The sequence below is a fragment of the Nomascus leucogenys genome, chromosome 11 (genome assembly GCF_006542625.1).
Source record: "Nomascus leucogenys isolate Asia chromosome 11, Asia_NLE_v1, whole genome shotgun sequence".
NCBI lineage: Eukaryota > Metazoa > Chordata > Mammalia > Primates > Hylobatidae > Nomascus > Nomascus leucogenys.
The window spans coordinates 17,590,139-17,606,998 of NC_044391.1; the positions used below are offsets into that span (position 1 = coordinate 17,590,139).

General features: G+C 35.4%; 1 protein-coding gene across 5 annotated transcripts in view; it reads left to right on the forward strand.

Annotated features, from left to right (window-relative positions):
• Positions 1-16,860, forward strand: part of DMTF1 (cyclin D binding myb like transcription factor 1) — a 44,388-nt gene that overhangs the window by 24,701 nt on the left and 2,827 nt on the right. For all 5 annotated transcript variants that reach the window (XM_030822026.1, XM_030822029.1, XM_030822027.1 and 2 more), the window contains 8 exons: positions 2,883-3,040; positions 4,656-4,688; positions 5,574-5,683; positions 7,733-7,961; positions 9,175-9,326; positions 11,428-11,637; positions 14,262-14,347; positions 16,541-16,696. In XM_030822026.1, the coding sequence (XP_030677886.1) occupies positions 2,883-3,040; positions 4,656-4,688; positions 5,574-5,683; positions 7,733-7,961; positions 9,175-9,326; positions 11,428-11,637; positions 14,262-14,347; positions 16,541-16,696 (1,134 nt within the window). The remainder of the gene's footprint in view (positions 1-2,882; positions 3,041-4,655; positions 4,689-5,573; positions 5,684-7,732; positions 7,962-9,174; positions 9,327-11,427; positions 11,638-14,261; positions 14,348-16,540; positions 16,697-16,860) is intronic.

Consider the following 16,860-nt stretch of genomic DNA (forward strand, 5'->3'; position numbering starts at 1 on the left):
GTTAGAGCAACTCAAGAGTTTTATTTTAGGCGATTGGGAGAATGATGATCAGATTGGCAGAAATAAGAAATGTCCAAAAGATTATCTTGGAAAAAGATGATTTGTTCAATTTTGGTTTTTGACCATAGCTTTTATTATGTGGTGCTCTTCTAAGACTTCTGTAGAGCTAGTTTTAAACTTCAGAGAATTCCAATTAATTGGGTGTCATATGTTTCATATTTGGGTTAAAAGGATAAATGAAAGTTAACTTCTACAAGCAAGAAAAAGGGCAAGGAGTGTGGAGGCAGGAGAATCTTTCATCTCACTCTATGGTCATCCTGCAACACAGTGTGCTTGCATGTAGTAGCTCAGTAAATATTTAGGTTTAATCATTGGCAAAGTTGGAACTGCATAAGTGAAAGAATTTTGGAAACCATTCTAAAATTTAGAAATTTTTTGCTGTGAAGTTTCATACATTTACAAGTGTATAAAATGCATACACTGTGATTTCACTTTTTTGAAATTTATATAAATAGATTCATTCTCTGGATATTCTGTAACTCAGTATTATTTTAATATCCTTACCCTTTTGTTTAGTTGTATTTCATTGTGCAAATGTGCAAGTTACCCATTTCACAGTTATTGGTCATTTGGGTTCTTTTAAGTTTTTTGTTATTCATTTGTACAAATCTGGTGGGTGTTAATTATGGTTTTGTTTCTCTGATAACATTTTGATATGCTTATTGGCTATTTGTGTTTCTTCTTTGAAATTCCTGTTTGTGTCTTTCACCAGTTTTTCTGTGGAGTTAACTGTTTTAACTTAGACTTTCTTAATGTATGCTGGGTACTAATGGTTTATTGGTCATTTGTATTATAGATACCTTGTCCCAATTCAGTGGCCTGTCTTTTCCTCCTCTTTAGGTGTCATTTGATGAGAAAAGATTTTTAACTGCAATATCAAATGTATCTTTTGTTTGTTTGTTTGTTTTGCATGCATGCTTGCTTGTTTAAGAAATCATTCCCCGCCTCAAGGGCATGAAGACATTCTCACATTATCTTGTAAAAGTTTTATAATTCTGCATTTCATTGCTGTAGGTGTGAGATATCATTTCATTTGTATCTCTTTCTGTATAGATGTCTAATTCCTAATTTACAGTGTCCATTCTATTCTAAATCAAGCTGCCACAAGTTTGTTTCTAGGTTTTCTAACTTGTTTTCAGGTTCTGTTTGTTGATACTTGGCACCAGTACAGCGCTGTCTTCAGAAGTCCCAATGTCTGATGGGGCAAGGCTCTTCATAAATATCTTGGCTGTTCTTGGCCCTTTGCTGTTTTGTTATAAATTTAGAATCAGCTTACAGAGAGTGAAACACTCAAATGGAGTTTTTATTGGATAGCATTGAATTTGTACATCAATTTGGGGGAATTAATATCTTCACAGTATGTCATCTTCCTGTTTAAGAACATGGTATAACTCTTCATTTAGTTAGTTCCTCTTCAATATCAAGTTTTATATTTTCCTCCATAAAGGACATTGATAACTTGCCTAAGTTCTGATGCTCTTAATTTTGATGCTGTGTGGGAACTTTTTAAAATATTATGTAAACTTTGTGTAGAAACGCAAATAAGTGCATTTTGATTTTGTATCTAGCAACCTTGCTAAAATTAGTTTTTTTAAAATAACAGATTTTATTTCATAGATTTTTGGGTTTCTACATATATATTACAAGTGATTCATCTTTTCTAATCTTTATAATTTTGGTTTTTTTAAAAATCTGATTATCAGTGAATCCTAATTTGGTAAGACTTATATGAATATTGAATTTTATGAATGTTTTTCCCACATCTGTTGAGATTTTACATTTTTTCCATAAATCTGCTGATGTGATTAATTACATTAATAATTTTCCTGAAATTAACACAAACTTGTATTCCTGGGATAAACTCACTTTTTTACCTGGACATACTAATGTTTTTATACATTGCTGGGTTCAGTGTGCTAAAATATTATTAGGATATCTATGTTAGTGAATGAGTTTGACCTGAAAATTCTTTTCTGAAACTGTCCTTCTCTGGTTTCACTATTAAGGTTATGTTAGCCTGATAAAATAGGCAAAGAAATGTACCCACTTTTTTTTTTTTTTTTAAACTTTTGAATAGTTTAAGAACAGGATTATGTGTCTATTTGGTAGGATTTACCTATAATGTCATCTATGTCATGTGGGCCTAGTGTTTTTTATTGTGGGAAGATTATTTAATAACTGATTAGATTTTCTTGATGGTCTGTGCCTATTCGATTTTCTGTCTCTTCCAGAGTCAGTTTTGGTAAGTTGATGTTTGATGTCGTCTAGGAATTGATTGATTTTACCAACATTTAAATTTATTACCATAAAATTGTTCATTTTTGTTAATGGTCTAATCTCTGCAGCATCTCTATTTAGGCCTCATTTTTCCATTTCTAATACTGTTTGTGTCTTTTTTTAAAATTTTGGCAGAACTTTAATCATTTCAAGTTTTATTAATCTTAATGGATGTTTTCAAAGAACCAATTTCTAGATTAGTTTATCCTTTCTGTGCTTTGATTCTGGATTCCATTGATTTTGCTCTTGTGATTTTCTTCCTTCTGCTTTCTTTAGATCTATTTTTAACTTTTTGTAATTTTAAAAGAGTTGATGGAAATTGAATTTATTGAATTTGATAGTTTATTCTTGGAACATTTAAGTGTCACTTTTGTATCTCTTGCAACATCTTAAAAGTTTATATTTGATTTATTAATGAATTAGTGATCTATTATTTTTCTAAATGCCATTGATGACCTTTAACATTAAAACAAATTTTAAAAGCATAGTATATCCATATGCATTTTATCAGAAATCCCTAAATCAAAGAAATGTAACCCATTTAGGCACGCGGAATAAAAGATGCTACAGAAATCATCTTTGAGATGTCAAAAGACGAAAGAAAAGATTTCTACAGGACTATAGCATGGGGTCTGAACCGGCCTTTGTTTGCAGTTTATAGAAGAGTGCTTCGCATGTATGATGACAGAAACCATGTGGGAAAGTATGAGAACTTGTAATGCTGCATGTTTTCATGTAATTAGGGGAAATATTTGAGGAACTGTCCATTTTTTAAAAAAATAGAAATATGTCAAGGTATTAATTGAAGACAGCTATGAATTATTGTTAATATTTTTATCCTCCAGGTCCATGTTGTGAATATGGTGAAACCTTATTATTAAAGCCTCTTTTAGAAATTAGGATCTAATTCACTTTATATAGGTTAGATTTAAGACTTGGCTTACTTAATATGTCAAAGTCTGCTTTGTAGTTAAGTAACATAAAAAATACAGTACTGATTAAAGATTTAAGAAGTGTGAAAGTAACTTGAAATTTATTGGTAACATTTTTCCTATTTATTTTTAGAATATAGCATTCCTAGGTCAGTGGCCTTTTTTTTTTTTTTTTAAATCCAGAATGGAAAAGAACTACATTTCTGAAAACAATGCATGGATTTCTGTTTTAGGTAGCATTTATGGGAAGGCATCATTAAGATTCTTCAAATGCAATGATTATATATTGTTACTGACATACTTTTAATTTCTCTTTGGAAATTTTAGGTGGCAGTAGTATGGCTTATTAGATACTGCTGAGCTAATGGTGGAGCTCTTTCTCTAGCTCTTCAGCAGCCTCCTAATGAAAGTACATTTGAAAGCTGAAGAGGATTAAATTATGTTTTTGTGACAGTGGAAAAACAGAAAAAATTTTAAATGGAGCATAAATGACTTGTTAACAATTCATAAACTTTCCGTGCATTACAAATGGTTACAAAGTGAGCAGCCTTTCATAATTATTAAATGGACATTTTTAAAAAGAACGTTACATTGGCTGTATTGAGTACTTGCCTACTGAAATAAAGAGCATGTCAGATGTCCATACCTGGGTAAAGGAAATGAAGATAATTTCAATTTGTTCAGTGCTTTGAGGGAATTTTCTGTAGATTTTCTTTTTAGCTCTAGTTTACAATGTCACCCATAAGTTTTTTTTGGAATAGTTATGATTTGAGAGTGCCAAAATCTAAGTTTGAAATAAAGGAAGTGTTAGACAGCATAGGAGCAAACGTATGTTTTAAATGTTGATTCTTTTTCTAGAGAAAATTATACAATCCTTACCTTTATTATAACTAAAAATATTTACTGTTTAAAAAAAATAAAAATAGAAGCATTTATTTTCAAGCTTTTTTTTTTTTTGAGACAGAGTCTCTGTAGCCTAGGCTGGAGTGCAGTGGCATGATCTTGGCTCACTGCAACCTCTGCCTCGTGAGTTCAAGCTCTTCTCCTGCCTCAGCCACTCCAGTAGCTGGGATTACAGGCGCCCGCCACCAGCTAATTTTTCTATTTTTGGTAGAGACGGTTTTGCCATGATGGCCAGGCTGGTCTCGAACTCCTTGCCTCAAGTGATCCGCCTACCTTGGCCTCCCAAAGTGCTGGGATTATAGGCGTGAGCCGCACCCTGCCTATTCTCAACTTTTATTAATCCACTTTAAAATGGGTTACTTTAAAAATATTATATGCTAAGTGACTTAATATTCAGCTCCCTAAATGAAATTCTGATTTTTATTAAGGTTTTTAGCATTCATTGTTTTAATTGATTTTTAAAAAATTTCTCTGAATTTCTAGATATACACCTGAAGAAATTGAGAAGCTCAAGGAGTAAGTTTTAAAGTTTTTTCCATTAATCCTAATTTTTTATGTCTTACGTCCTTAAAAGTTTTACTTTGAAAATTTCAAGAGGTTTTTGGCAGACTGGTATAATTGAATTCTGCTATTAAGCATGATTGGCCTTAAAAAGATCACATCAAATCCATACTTGCACAAAATAACCATTCTCATAATGTATAATCTGGTTTCTTGTTGCCATTCACCAGATGCTTCCTCAGACCACTAATAGGGGTTACAGAAAAGATTAAGGGGCCATTTTTAGTGGCCTGAAGACTAAATTTGGGGAATTTATATACCAGGATCAAAACCAGGGTTGTGCTACATGGCTCAGTTTAGAATGGTGACTTGGCAAATGTTTCAGTGAATATCTGGGCTGACTCAACCTTGCAAAGGCTATTGAATCTCAGGAAGTAGAATTTTGCTTTATTGAGTTAGACCTTAAAGTATGGTTTAATGAATTGTATGGATCATGAAAAAATTTGAAGGTAGATTCTGTTTATAATGATAAAGACCCGTGAAACTTTAAATGTCTAAAAAAGAGTTTGTTGGGTATATGCTCAAAAGGGAAAGTCTGGGGCTTGCCTGGGAGATTGTGTCAGTAACCTGAGGGGAAATTGGTCTTTTTTGAACACGTATCCAAGTTACTTATTTCTTCTCTGACCCAGGAAAAAGGCAATTGCTGCCTGTTTTTTTTTCACCCACAGACAACTGTGGACCCCAAAAAAAGGCCACACTTTCAAACTTTGGCACTCAAAGTATTGCTGCCCACAACTTCCAAACCAGTCAAATGGGAAGAAGAAGAATGAAGAATAAATGATGAAATTAAAAGGGAGAAAACAATTGAACCAAATGCTGATTGGCAGACTCTTGTTTTAGGCTCCGGATAAAGCATGGCAATGACTGGGCAACAATAGGGGCGGCGCTAGGAAGAAGTGCATCTTCTGTCAAAGATCGGTGCCGACTGATGAAGGATACTTGCAACACAGGTACTGTGACTACTACTGACAGCGTTTTCTTGTCACCATTTAAGCCTCCTGCCCCTTAGGATACTGCCTTTTCTTTGCTCTGGGGGAGCGATTTAGATCATTCACCTTAGTTCAGACTTCACTTTCTAGTCTTCCTTTTACTTGAGCTTATTAGATATATCAAACTACTCTTTTACTTTGTTTTTGTATAAGGTAACATTGTCTTCAGGGACACATCACCTTAATGTCAAGATGATTCAAATCTAACATGTTTCAGTTTTGTAACAATTTCAATACTTCCCCAGTTGAGAAAGTATTTTGAAGACATATATGCAGCAAGTAATTTTAATTTAGGCCCATCTAACTGTTGAATTTACATTAGCAACAGCTAATCAGTGAGTGTTTATGAAAAACTTCAGTCACAGGTAAGTCCCAAATTAGGAAGAAGCTGTGTTCCAAAGATTTGTACATATTTTGCTTATTTTAAACTCAAAGTATATTTTTCCATAGAAAAAATTTATGATTGATGTTTCAGTCCCCTGGCAAGACCACAAATGCCTCTTAATGCATGCAGATGTCCTGATCATACTGTTAAACCTAATCTTTGCGACCAACAACGTATTTAGGCTCTGCTGTTATCTGTCATTTAACCTTTCTGAGCCTCACTTCCCTCTGTAAAGAGATTAGAGTACGTGGTCTCATAGCGCCCTTTTAGCCATAATGTTCTCTGAAGGATCCACAATCCATGCCCACTACTTCAATTAAAAAAAAAAAATTTCTGAAGTTAGCTTTAGCTTCTGGGGCATATACATTTTGACCTTAACCCCCTGCTCTAAAAATGAAATTAGAATTCTTTCCTGCTTAACTACTGTGCTATCACTGTTACCTGCAGGGCAGTGAGAACATAAGTTCTACCAACTTTGTCATTCTGTGACTTGGCTAGCTTAATGAAAGAAGCAGGGCTGTAAGCTTTAGATTTAGGATAGGATCTCAGAGGTTCATGTAAGATGCTGTGAGTACAGAACCCCTTTTGGTAACATAATTTGGAAGGACACAGTGGCATTTCCTGATTGCCAGCCTGAGGGATTGATTGATCTGCCTGCTTCCTTCTCATGTTGTGACATACAGCTGCTGATGAGGCCACGCCATGAAACAGCACAGTCTCAAAGTAGTCCCATCCTTTCACACCATGCTAGAATAGGAGAGTAGGACTTTGTCTTGAATCCATCCACAGTATTCATAACTGTGCTTGGCATATAATGAAAATTCAATAAACATTTGCTAGATGAATGGAATCCCAAAGCAAGCTTTTTGAAATTTTCTAGAGGTTTTTAGCTAGTAATAACAAAATGGAAACAGAGGTAAAGATGATGAAAAAAATGGCTGTCTTTTTTCCCTTTCTGTTTTTCTGCTCTAGCTCCATAAGAAAAAGACAGAGAGGAACATTTGGGGTTATCTGTTAGTGGGTTTATGGGTTGAGAAAACACAGGAATAAAAATAAATACTTGTATCAGACTTTACTAATATTTCATCACAGTAGCTTGGAGTTGGGATAGTGGGGAAACAAGGTGGTAGAAAGCTAGTTTTCACTAAAATAGGTTGAGCCCATTGGTGTAATTTCCCTTGTCCCTCATCATTCATTCCTATAAGTAATGGCCTCTTGAACTTACTTTTGCAGAGCAGGGAATCTTAGGTGACAATAAGAAAAAAAGCATGCCATTTCTTGTCTGTCAGCCATTGATGAAGCTCTTCCCACTTCACTGTTTATAAAGGACTTAGTGTAACTTGAGAATACATTCTTCTTTGTAGTTATGTTTTGGGTGGTTTTTCTTTTCATAATTGGTCAGTGCTTTCCATTAGGATTCTTTATTTTCTTTTCTACTGAGACCCTTACTGGGCTAGTAAAATGAAACTGTCTTAGTGGGTATATATGGTTTTCCACCAGAGCGTCATTCAGAAACAAACTCTTAGTACTATTGCTTACTGCCCATCAGTCCTTGGAAATACAGGGCTGAATCAGATTTGTAAAAGAAGTTAGCAGTGGTAGTCTGGATGATTTCCTTCTTTCAGGGAAGTGGACAGAAGAAGAAGAAAAGAGACTTGCAGAAGTGGTTCATGAGTTGACGAGCACTGAGCCAGGTGACATAGTCACACAGGGTGTGTCTTGGGCAGCTGTGGCTGAACGAGTGGGTACCCGCTCAGAAAAGCAATGTCGTTCTAAGTGGCTCAACTACCTGAATTGGAAACAGAGTGGGGGTACTGAATGGACCAAGGAAGATGAAATCAATCTCATCCTCAGGTTTGTGTCCTGAATCTTGTGATGACAAAAGCCACTTAATTTCTGTGGGTGTCTTGATAGACTTTCCTCTTTTGGTTTCCCTAGATGCCTAGTGTCTGAAAAGTATCCTTTCCATAGAGCACTACTGTTTAAGATCTTCAGTATTTCATATTTCGCTCTTTTTTTGTTTTGTTTTGTGTTTGTTCCTTTTTTTTTTTTTTAGTGGGTTTAGTGCTCATGCAAAGTTACCAGATTGAAGGCATGGAGACTGAAGTCCTCTGTATATCCACAGAACAGGTATGGCACAGGTAGCGGCAGTGCAGCTTTTCCACTGTCCCACCAATGTGCCTCAGTCCTAGCCTAGGGGGAACACGTTTAGGATAAGAGGGCTGTTCAGTCTCCATGCCCTTCAATCTTTGGCTACTGTGCTAAGATTGCCAAGAAGGGGGCCCAGTCTGTAGTTACCTCCACACCTTCAAAGTAGACCAAATCAAACACATCCATTTCATACAAATTCGAAAAAGCTTTAAGATATCATAATCCCAGCTTATTTTTTTAAGTAGTTGGTTTAACCATTAAGACTTATTAACTAAAATGGGCAAAAATATTAGCAAGAAATTATTTAAGACCCTGAAGTAATAGAGACTGTCACCATGGCTACTCCCTACTGAAAATCAAATTGTCACAACAAAGCTAGAAAATGAACAGATTTTTTTAAACCTCAAATTTTATTGTACTATTGTGTTGTTTTTTTATTGCAGCTATTGCTTTCGTGTTATTTTGTTTTGGATTTTTTTTTCAATTAGTCATCTTTATAAATAGCTCATTTCTAAATATTTTTGCTTAATAGTGGAAACACTCAGATCCAGGAAATAAATGACTTAGTAAATGCCACACTGTGAAACATTGCATATATACAACTAAATCTGTTCTTATTCTAACCTTTAGCATACTTCTTTTCCTTCACAGTGCCTCATCTGGCTCTAACCATTTATGGTTTAGCCCACTGGTTGTACCTTTAATTAAAGGTGGTTGCTGTTGGTATTTCTTAGCTGTTAGCTCTGAAAGCAGATCGGCACTCCTGGAATCCTTTCCCGTGCAACTTAACAATAGCATCTCATTGGCATAACCTGCCATTCCCTTTATTTGCCAGTGCAATCACCTGTAGTCAGAGGAGGGGTTCTTATAGAGAAATTAATTTAACGTCTAACAGATGCTTATTTTGTAACTGTAGGATAGCAGAACTTGATGTAGCTGATGAAAATGACATTAACTGGGATCTGTTAGCTGAGGGATGGAGTAGTGTCCGTTCACCACAATGGCTACGAAGTAAATGGTGGACCATCAAAAGGCAAATTGCAAACCATAAGGATGTTTCGTTCCCTGGTAATGTATTACTTACTTTTTAAGCTCCTCCCCTTTTCTTACCATATTTACTCCTTAGGAGTGAGAGGTTAGAAGTTCTTTGCCCCAGCTAAAGAGATATCATAGCAGATTTCTACTTACACTTCTGCCCTGTTTCTCTCAGTAATTGTTTTCTTCCCCAGAGAAGAGTTAATACTGTTTGTAATTCCTAAAGCCCCTAAAATGAAAATGTACACACTTATTCTTGTTCTTCTGTGTAAACTCTCAGGAGGAAATAAAATCATGCCACATAACGATTTAATTTTTATGTTTTTAGAGACAGGGTCTAGCTCGGTTGTCCAGGCTGACATGCAGTGGTATGATCATAGCTCACTGTAACCTTAAACCTGTTGGCTCAAGTGATTCTCCCACCTCAGCCTCCTGAATAGCTCGGACTACAGGCACACACCACCATGTCCAGCTATTTTTTTTGTAGAGATGAGGTCTTGCCATGTTACCCAGATTGGACTCCAACTCCTGGGCTCAAGTGATCTTCCCAGCTTGGCTTCCCAGTGTGCTGGGATTACCTGCATGAGCCAGCATAGCTGGCCACTCATAACCTTTCAGTCAACAACAGATGTCACACATAGTATTGGTCTCACAATATTAAAATACTGTATTTTTACTTTTTTTCTATGTTTAGATACACAAATATTTACCATTGTGTTACAGTTGCCTACAGTATTTGGTACAGTAACATGCTGTAAGGGTTTGTAGCCTAGGAGCAATAGACTATATAGGTCATCTAGCCTAGGTGTGTAGTAGGCTGTACCATCTAGGTTTGTGTAAGTACACTGATGATCCCATGACAGAATCACCTAATGGCTCATTTCTCAGAACATATCCCCATCCTTAAGTGATTGATGACTATATTTTTATTTCGTACAGAGATGTACTTCTGAAAACCTAAGTTTAAGTCAACTTTTGTGAGTTGTATAATTTCAAATAGCTAGGTGTGTTAGAGAAATTCTGTGATAATTTTGTAGAACAGAGGCTCTGTAATTTTCTAATTTTACTAGAGATCTTAAATTGGGTTTGCTTAAAGTGAAGCATACTTACTGTTGCCTGTTTTGCATTTAGGTACTAAATGGAGTTGTACAGTCTGTTTAATTTAGGTTATTAAATTTATTCCCCTTATTATAGCACTCTTAACTTCCATTGTTCCAAAGGAAAATTTAATGCTGAGGAACTTTGGCTTGATGAAAATGTTTTTTTTTTTTAAAAATTAAATACCCAGGTATAGGCCAGGTGTGGTGGCTCATGCCTATAATCCCAGTACTGTGGGAGGCCAAGGCTGGAGGATCACTTGATGCTAGGAGTTTGAGACCAGCCTGGGCAACAAACATAGCAAGACCCCATTACTACAGAAAAATAAAAACCAATTAGCCAGGCACGGTGGCCATGTGCTTGTAGTCCCAGCTACTGGGGAGCAAGAGTCTGAGGCAGGAGGATGGCTTGAGCCCAGGGGTTTGAGGCTGCAGTGAGCTATGATCATGCCACTCCAGCCTGAGCAACAGAGCAAGAACTTGTCTAAAAATAAAATAAAAAATCCAGTTAGAGAGGTTAAGCGTATTTTATGAATAGAGCAAAGCAAAGTCTAGAATTGGCTTCCCTGTGCAAGAATACCATATTACTGTTTGGAAAAGATCAGTTGCTACCTCTAGACCAACAGTCAAGGGCCCTTCAGCCCTGGGGGGAGAAACGTACACTATTCGTTTAAAAAATGAAAATAAGCTGTTTAGCATTGCCAGTATTCCTCCTAAATAATAATTCTATCAAGACACCCTAGAATAGAAAATGTCCTGTTTCCATGTTCTTTGTAATGTCTACCTTTTTTTAACATTATAAATCTTAGATGGCAAGAATAATAATATTAAGAATTAAAATTTGTTATGATGGATGTTTATAAAAATCTCAGGATATGTTGTTTTTTAAAATATCTTATTTTTATAAGCTCTCACATCCAGTATGCAGTTATTTATTCCAAATACTTTCCCTCCTTACCTCCCCCCACCTCCCTTGCTGCTTAGATGGTGGTCTGTCGGAGAATCAATGTTCTTTTTGTCTACCCATCTCCCTTCAGTCTTAATAAAAGGTCTTAAACAGTTACATGAGAACCAAAAAAACAACCCAACGCTTTTGGAGAATAAATCAGGATCTGGAGTTCCAAACAGTAATACCAATTCCAGTGTGCAGCATGTTCAGATAAGAGTTGCCCGCTTGGAAGATAATACAGCCATCTCTTCTAGCCCCATGGCAGCATTGCAGATTCCAGTCCAGATCACCCATGTTTGTAAGTGTTTGATCTTCAAGATTCCTTGCTATTTGATCTATATGATTTGGTTAATGGCTCTGATGTCTTTTGGTTTTCTAGAATGTTAATAGAAATTTACCCAAGTCGGTGAACTGAAGGACATCTAAGATAGTTTATTTAGTTCAGTTAATATTTGCACACAGAATGAATTGTGTGACAGGAAGGATGTATAAGCAGTTGCCCAACCGTTATAAACCATTTGAAACCATCTTAATTTCTAGATTTTTTAAATTAATGACTTAATAGGAATTATTAAAAACAGAAATTAGAATGGATAGAAAACTACCTAAAAAGCAGTCAGTCAAGCAAAGAAATAGAATTCACCAACTGGTATGTCGTGTAGTAATTTCACTAGAAGACATATCAACTGGGGATTGATTTGAGGTCGTTTAGTAAAGAAGTGAGTTTTGGCAAAGTTGAGAATGATTTTCTTCGGGGAGTAAAGGGCCAGTTTCCTATTGGGAACTGTGTTTGGACAATTTTGTGCTTAATGAGATTATGGGAACCCAGCCATTTGTTAGAGTGAGAACTTTTTTTTTCTTTAGGTCTAAGTCAAATTGATCTTTATCCCTTCCCGTCAGTCTTGAATTATAGTGACAAAAAAAGGAATGAGGATGAAATTCTCAGAACCGTATTCTTCCTTGTCTTTTTTGTTTTTGGTCTACATGATGCTATCTGCATTTGAAAAGATAACCCAAGAGTATTCCAATCACTATGTTATTCTCAACCAGGTGATTATTGGCATTTTGAGTGACAGGTTTTTGCAGACTGTCCTTTACATTGCAGGATATTCAGTGTCCTTTGATCTTGCCCACAGAATGTTAGTAGTACATGCCAGTCATTATGAGAAACAGAAACACCCTGCATGTTTCCAAATATACCATTATGATTCCCTGGTTGAGAATCGCAGAACCACATATTGGTGTTTAACACCATATATCCATGTACATTGACTGTCAAAGTTACCTTAGAGACATTTAAACTAACCATACCTCTTAAAGTCCTAATCTGAATTTGGTTATCTTTCTACCAGTGTAATCAAGAATGAAGGATTTCTTTTCATTTTCGTTACAGTCTGAGGATTGCAAAGCAACTAAAATTACTAGTCCAAGTAAATACGAGTTGCTATTGGTTATAAATTGATTGGGCATGTTAGTTTTTCTTGGCTATTGAGTTGACAGTATCCATTGGGAAGACAAACATTTTATAAATGATACCTTAATACTGATAGCATCATTTTAAATAGTATTTAGAATTTTCTCTCTTACAGCAAGAAAAATGAATATAGTAAGTGTTCTACAATCCACCTATTACTTGTAGCATTCTAACTAAAATCTCTTTTTGTTTTTTAGGTTAGGGAACAGGGATCAGCAAATTTATGTAATGAGCCAGATAGTCAAATTTTAGGCTTTGCAGGCCACATAGGTTTCTGAGGGATAGTCTTTGTTTTGCTTTTCAACAACCCTTTGAAAATGTAAAAACCATATTGGCCTTAAGCTACATTTGTCCCTGACGGTAGTTTGTTAACCTTGATTTAGTTTATCTGGAATCACTTCAAATTGTTATAGCTGTGATCTTATGTATCCGTCAAACAGTAAGATGAATGATATGAATCAAGTGCATTTCTATTGGTAAGGGCATTAGATTCCTTTTAAATAGCTGAGAAGTGTTGTAGTTAGAATTTATTAAACTATAATAAACATTACACAGTAAAAGTTCCAAATCATATTTCACATAATTTACCTATAGGTATGACTGCAAGCACGAAAAAAGATGACATTTCTAGCATGTTCTATTTAACCTTGAGCAGACGTTGATCAAGTCTGATCCTTAGTTGACACATATGTAAAGAGATTATACTGTCTGATCTTTATTCAGTCCCCAAATGTGGTCTTCTGAAATAATGCTGTCTTAACATTTATTTGTGTTTAAAAGCACTTTTGATCCTCACATCTGTATGAGGTAGGCAGGACAGGTAAAAAAAAAAAAATATCTGAACATTAGTTTATAAAGTAAGTTATTTACCCAGGTTTTATATTGCTAGGAAGTGATTAAAGCCTAGTATTTTTGGACTGCCAGTCCAGACATCCATACTGCTTACCCATATGTACAAGAAAACTAGTTTTTACCAGGTTCCTGTCTTTTTGCAGGTTGATCTTAGTGAGTTCCTCTTACTTCCTACCATTAGAAACATTTAATCGTGTATACCAAGGGTTAGCAAACCGTTTCTATAAAGGAACAGATATAGTAAATATTTTAGGCTTTATGGGCCTTCTGCTGTCTGTCACAGGTACTCAACTCTGTTGTAGTGCTAAAGTAACCACAGAAAATATATAAACCAATAGGTGTGGCTGTGTCCCAATAAACTTTATTTACAAAAACTGGCAATGGGCTGGATTTGTTTGTGGGCCATAGTTAGCCCACCCCTGCACTATATGTCATCCAAGACAAATTCATTAGATTCCTGATCTCTCATAAGAAATGTAAATGACTTCAGGTCTCCAGGCAAATTATTCAGTATTAAATTACCTTTATGATAATTGAGTACACTAGAGAAATTTAAATTTACAAAACATTTATTGTTGTCCTTATTCTTACCACAGCTTCAACAGACTCTCCTGCTGCTACCGTTGACTCAGAAACAATAACACTAAACAGTGGAACACTACAGACATTTGAGATTCTTCCTGTGAGTAACACTTCATATATATTGGGCATTTTTATGCATGAGAAAGATCAGTTGGTACCACTTTTGTGTTTCATTTGCTTATATGATTTATAAAAGTCTGAGGCCAAATGAATGGTAGACTAAGTCAGACTTCCACTTTTATAATTTTTAATCAGCTTTTCTCTCATCTGTATATAAACCAAAATGTTTATATATATGAAAATGACAGTGCTAATGAGTATCTACATACTGTGGATTTGTATTGAGTTATAATTTATAACCAAAAAGTTCATATTGGTTATGTGAGAAAGTTTGTGGACAAACTAATCATGAGCAATTTAACAACATTCATTCAGTAAACACTGTACTGGCCACTGGGGATACAAAATGTAAAAGTCCCAGTGCTAAGTGGTTTAGCTGCTTTGGAAATGTGTTGTAGCTCCTGAAGAGGTTAAGCACAGAGTTACCAAAGGATCCACCTAAGAGAAATGAAAGTATCTGTCCAACAAAAAACTTGTACATGAATGTTCATGGCAGTGAACAACCAAAATGTCTAGCAACAGAAAAATGGATAAAATGTGCTATTGCCATGCAAATATTACTCAGCAATGAAATACTGAAACATGGTACAACATTGATGAACCTTGAAAAATAGGCTAAGTGAAAGAAACCAGACAACACAAAATATCATAGTACTTGGCTCCCATTTATTTGAAATGTCCAAAATAGGCAAATTTGTAGATCGAAAAGTAGATCAGTGGTTTCCTGCAGCTGAAAGTGTAGGTTGAAAGTGGAGCATGACTGAATGCCCTTTCTGAAACAAGTAAACCTATAATTCATATTTCCTTAAGAAAATGAAAATTTTATTAAATCAAGATTTAATTTACCATGAAGAACACAGGGTTATTAGTGCAAGACTTTATTCATCCTCTCCCCAGCCAAATCCCAAGAGGATGGCCACCTTTGGAACTTTTTACTGGCAGCTTACTTAACCTAAGTCAGTCTCCTAATCCAGTGGTCTTTGAAATGGGGATGTATAAGACAACCATTTGACACAGGTAGAAAACTTTTACTTTTTTAAGCCCATTCCCCTGGTAAACAATATATATACACACCTACATATTTGACGTATGTGTTCAGGTTTTTACTTATGGGGTCACAATATTTAGGCTTTCCCTTAATTTATTAACAGGATAATAGGATAATAATAGTACTCCAGCTTCAAAAAATTGTGAAAATTAAATGTTAAGTATATTAAATAAAACACATGTAATATATACGTGTACATATAAAGTATTTAAAATAATGCCTCACATTTGTGATTAATATATGCTACCTTTAGGAAAATGATTTAACTTTTATGGAAAGGAAAAGAAATTGAGTCCTCACAGAGTTCCAGGCACTTTCATAATCATTTCTAATCCCAAACACTTTCCATGAGAAGTAGTTACTATCTCCACTTTAGCAATAAGGAAACCTATATTTGGGGATTTAGTACCCAGGAGAGTTGTTTTAGCTAAGTACACAAGACTGAAAAACAGGCTACATGATTTTAACCCCCAGACCTATTTTAAGTACAAATACTTTTTTAGAATATTAAGATAAACCTAAATCAATTTTTATATAGAAGCTTATGGTCATGAAAAGTTTATTGGTCAATTTTATTATACTTCCTTTAAAAATTTCAAAAGAAAATGTGTTATTTAATAGTTAACCAGCTTTTTCAGATAAACATCTTTCTCCTTCAGCAGAACATTGCTCATTACTATTTCTGTACCCTATCCCTTTCTATAAAAAATTTCCCAAAATTATACTGTGAAAAAGTGTTCAAGTAAACACTGCTGTTGTGCCTTTTTTTTTTTTTTTTTTTTTAAATGGGAGACTGCCAGTTTTTATGTGCTACAAAGAAGGAAAAAGAGGGGTGATTGGGTGTTGTGGGTTACTGCACTGGCAACAGTGGCTCATACAACTGTCTTGGTGCCCTGAAACAAATAGCTGAGACCAGACCATAGAAATAACACAGGAGCAAAGAGCAGCCTCTTAAACCTTCAGGCTAGGTAATGACTTGAGACAATTATGCCCTACAGTGTATTACTTGTTCACACCTTCACAATGGGTAAGTACATTTGTGTCTAGTAAACTAAACTCAGTCCGTTTTTGTATATAAAAGTAGACTTAATCATTGTTAAACTATCTTTTTCCTTTTTCCTTTAGTCTTTCCATCTACAGCCCACTGGCACTCCAGGCACCTACCTACTTCAAACAAGCTCAAGCCAAGGCCTTCCCCTAACTCTGACTGCTAGTCCCACAGTAACCCTGACAGCTGCTGCTCCTGCTTCTCCTGAACAGATTATTGTTCATGCTTTATCCGTATGTTACATAAATTACTTGATTTTTGAGTACCTGTTATAGACCAGGATTAGTTGATAAGGACCAAAATAGAAGGTAGTTATCTAAACAGTTCTTCCTACTGCTGCTGTTCCAGGCACAGTGTTATACACCATCACTCTGCCTTCACTGGAGTGTATGTTTCA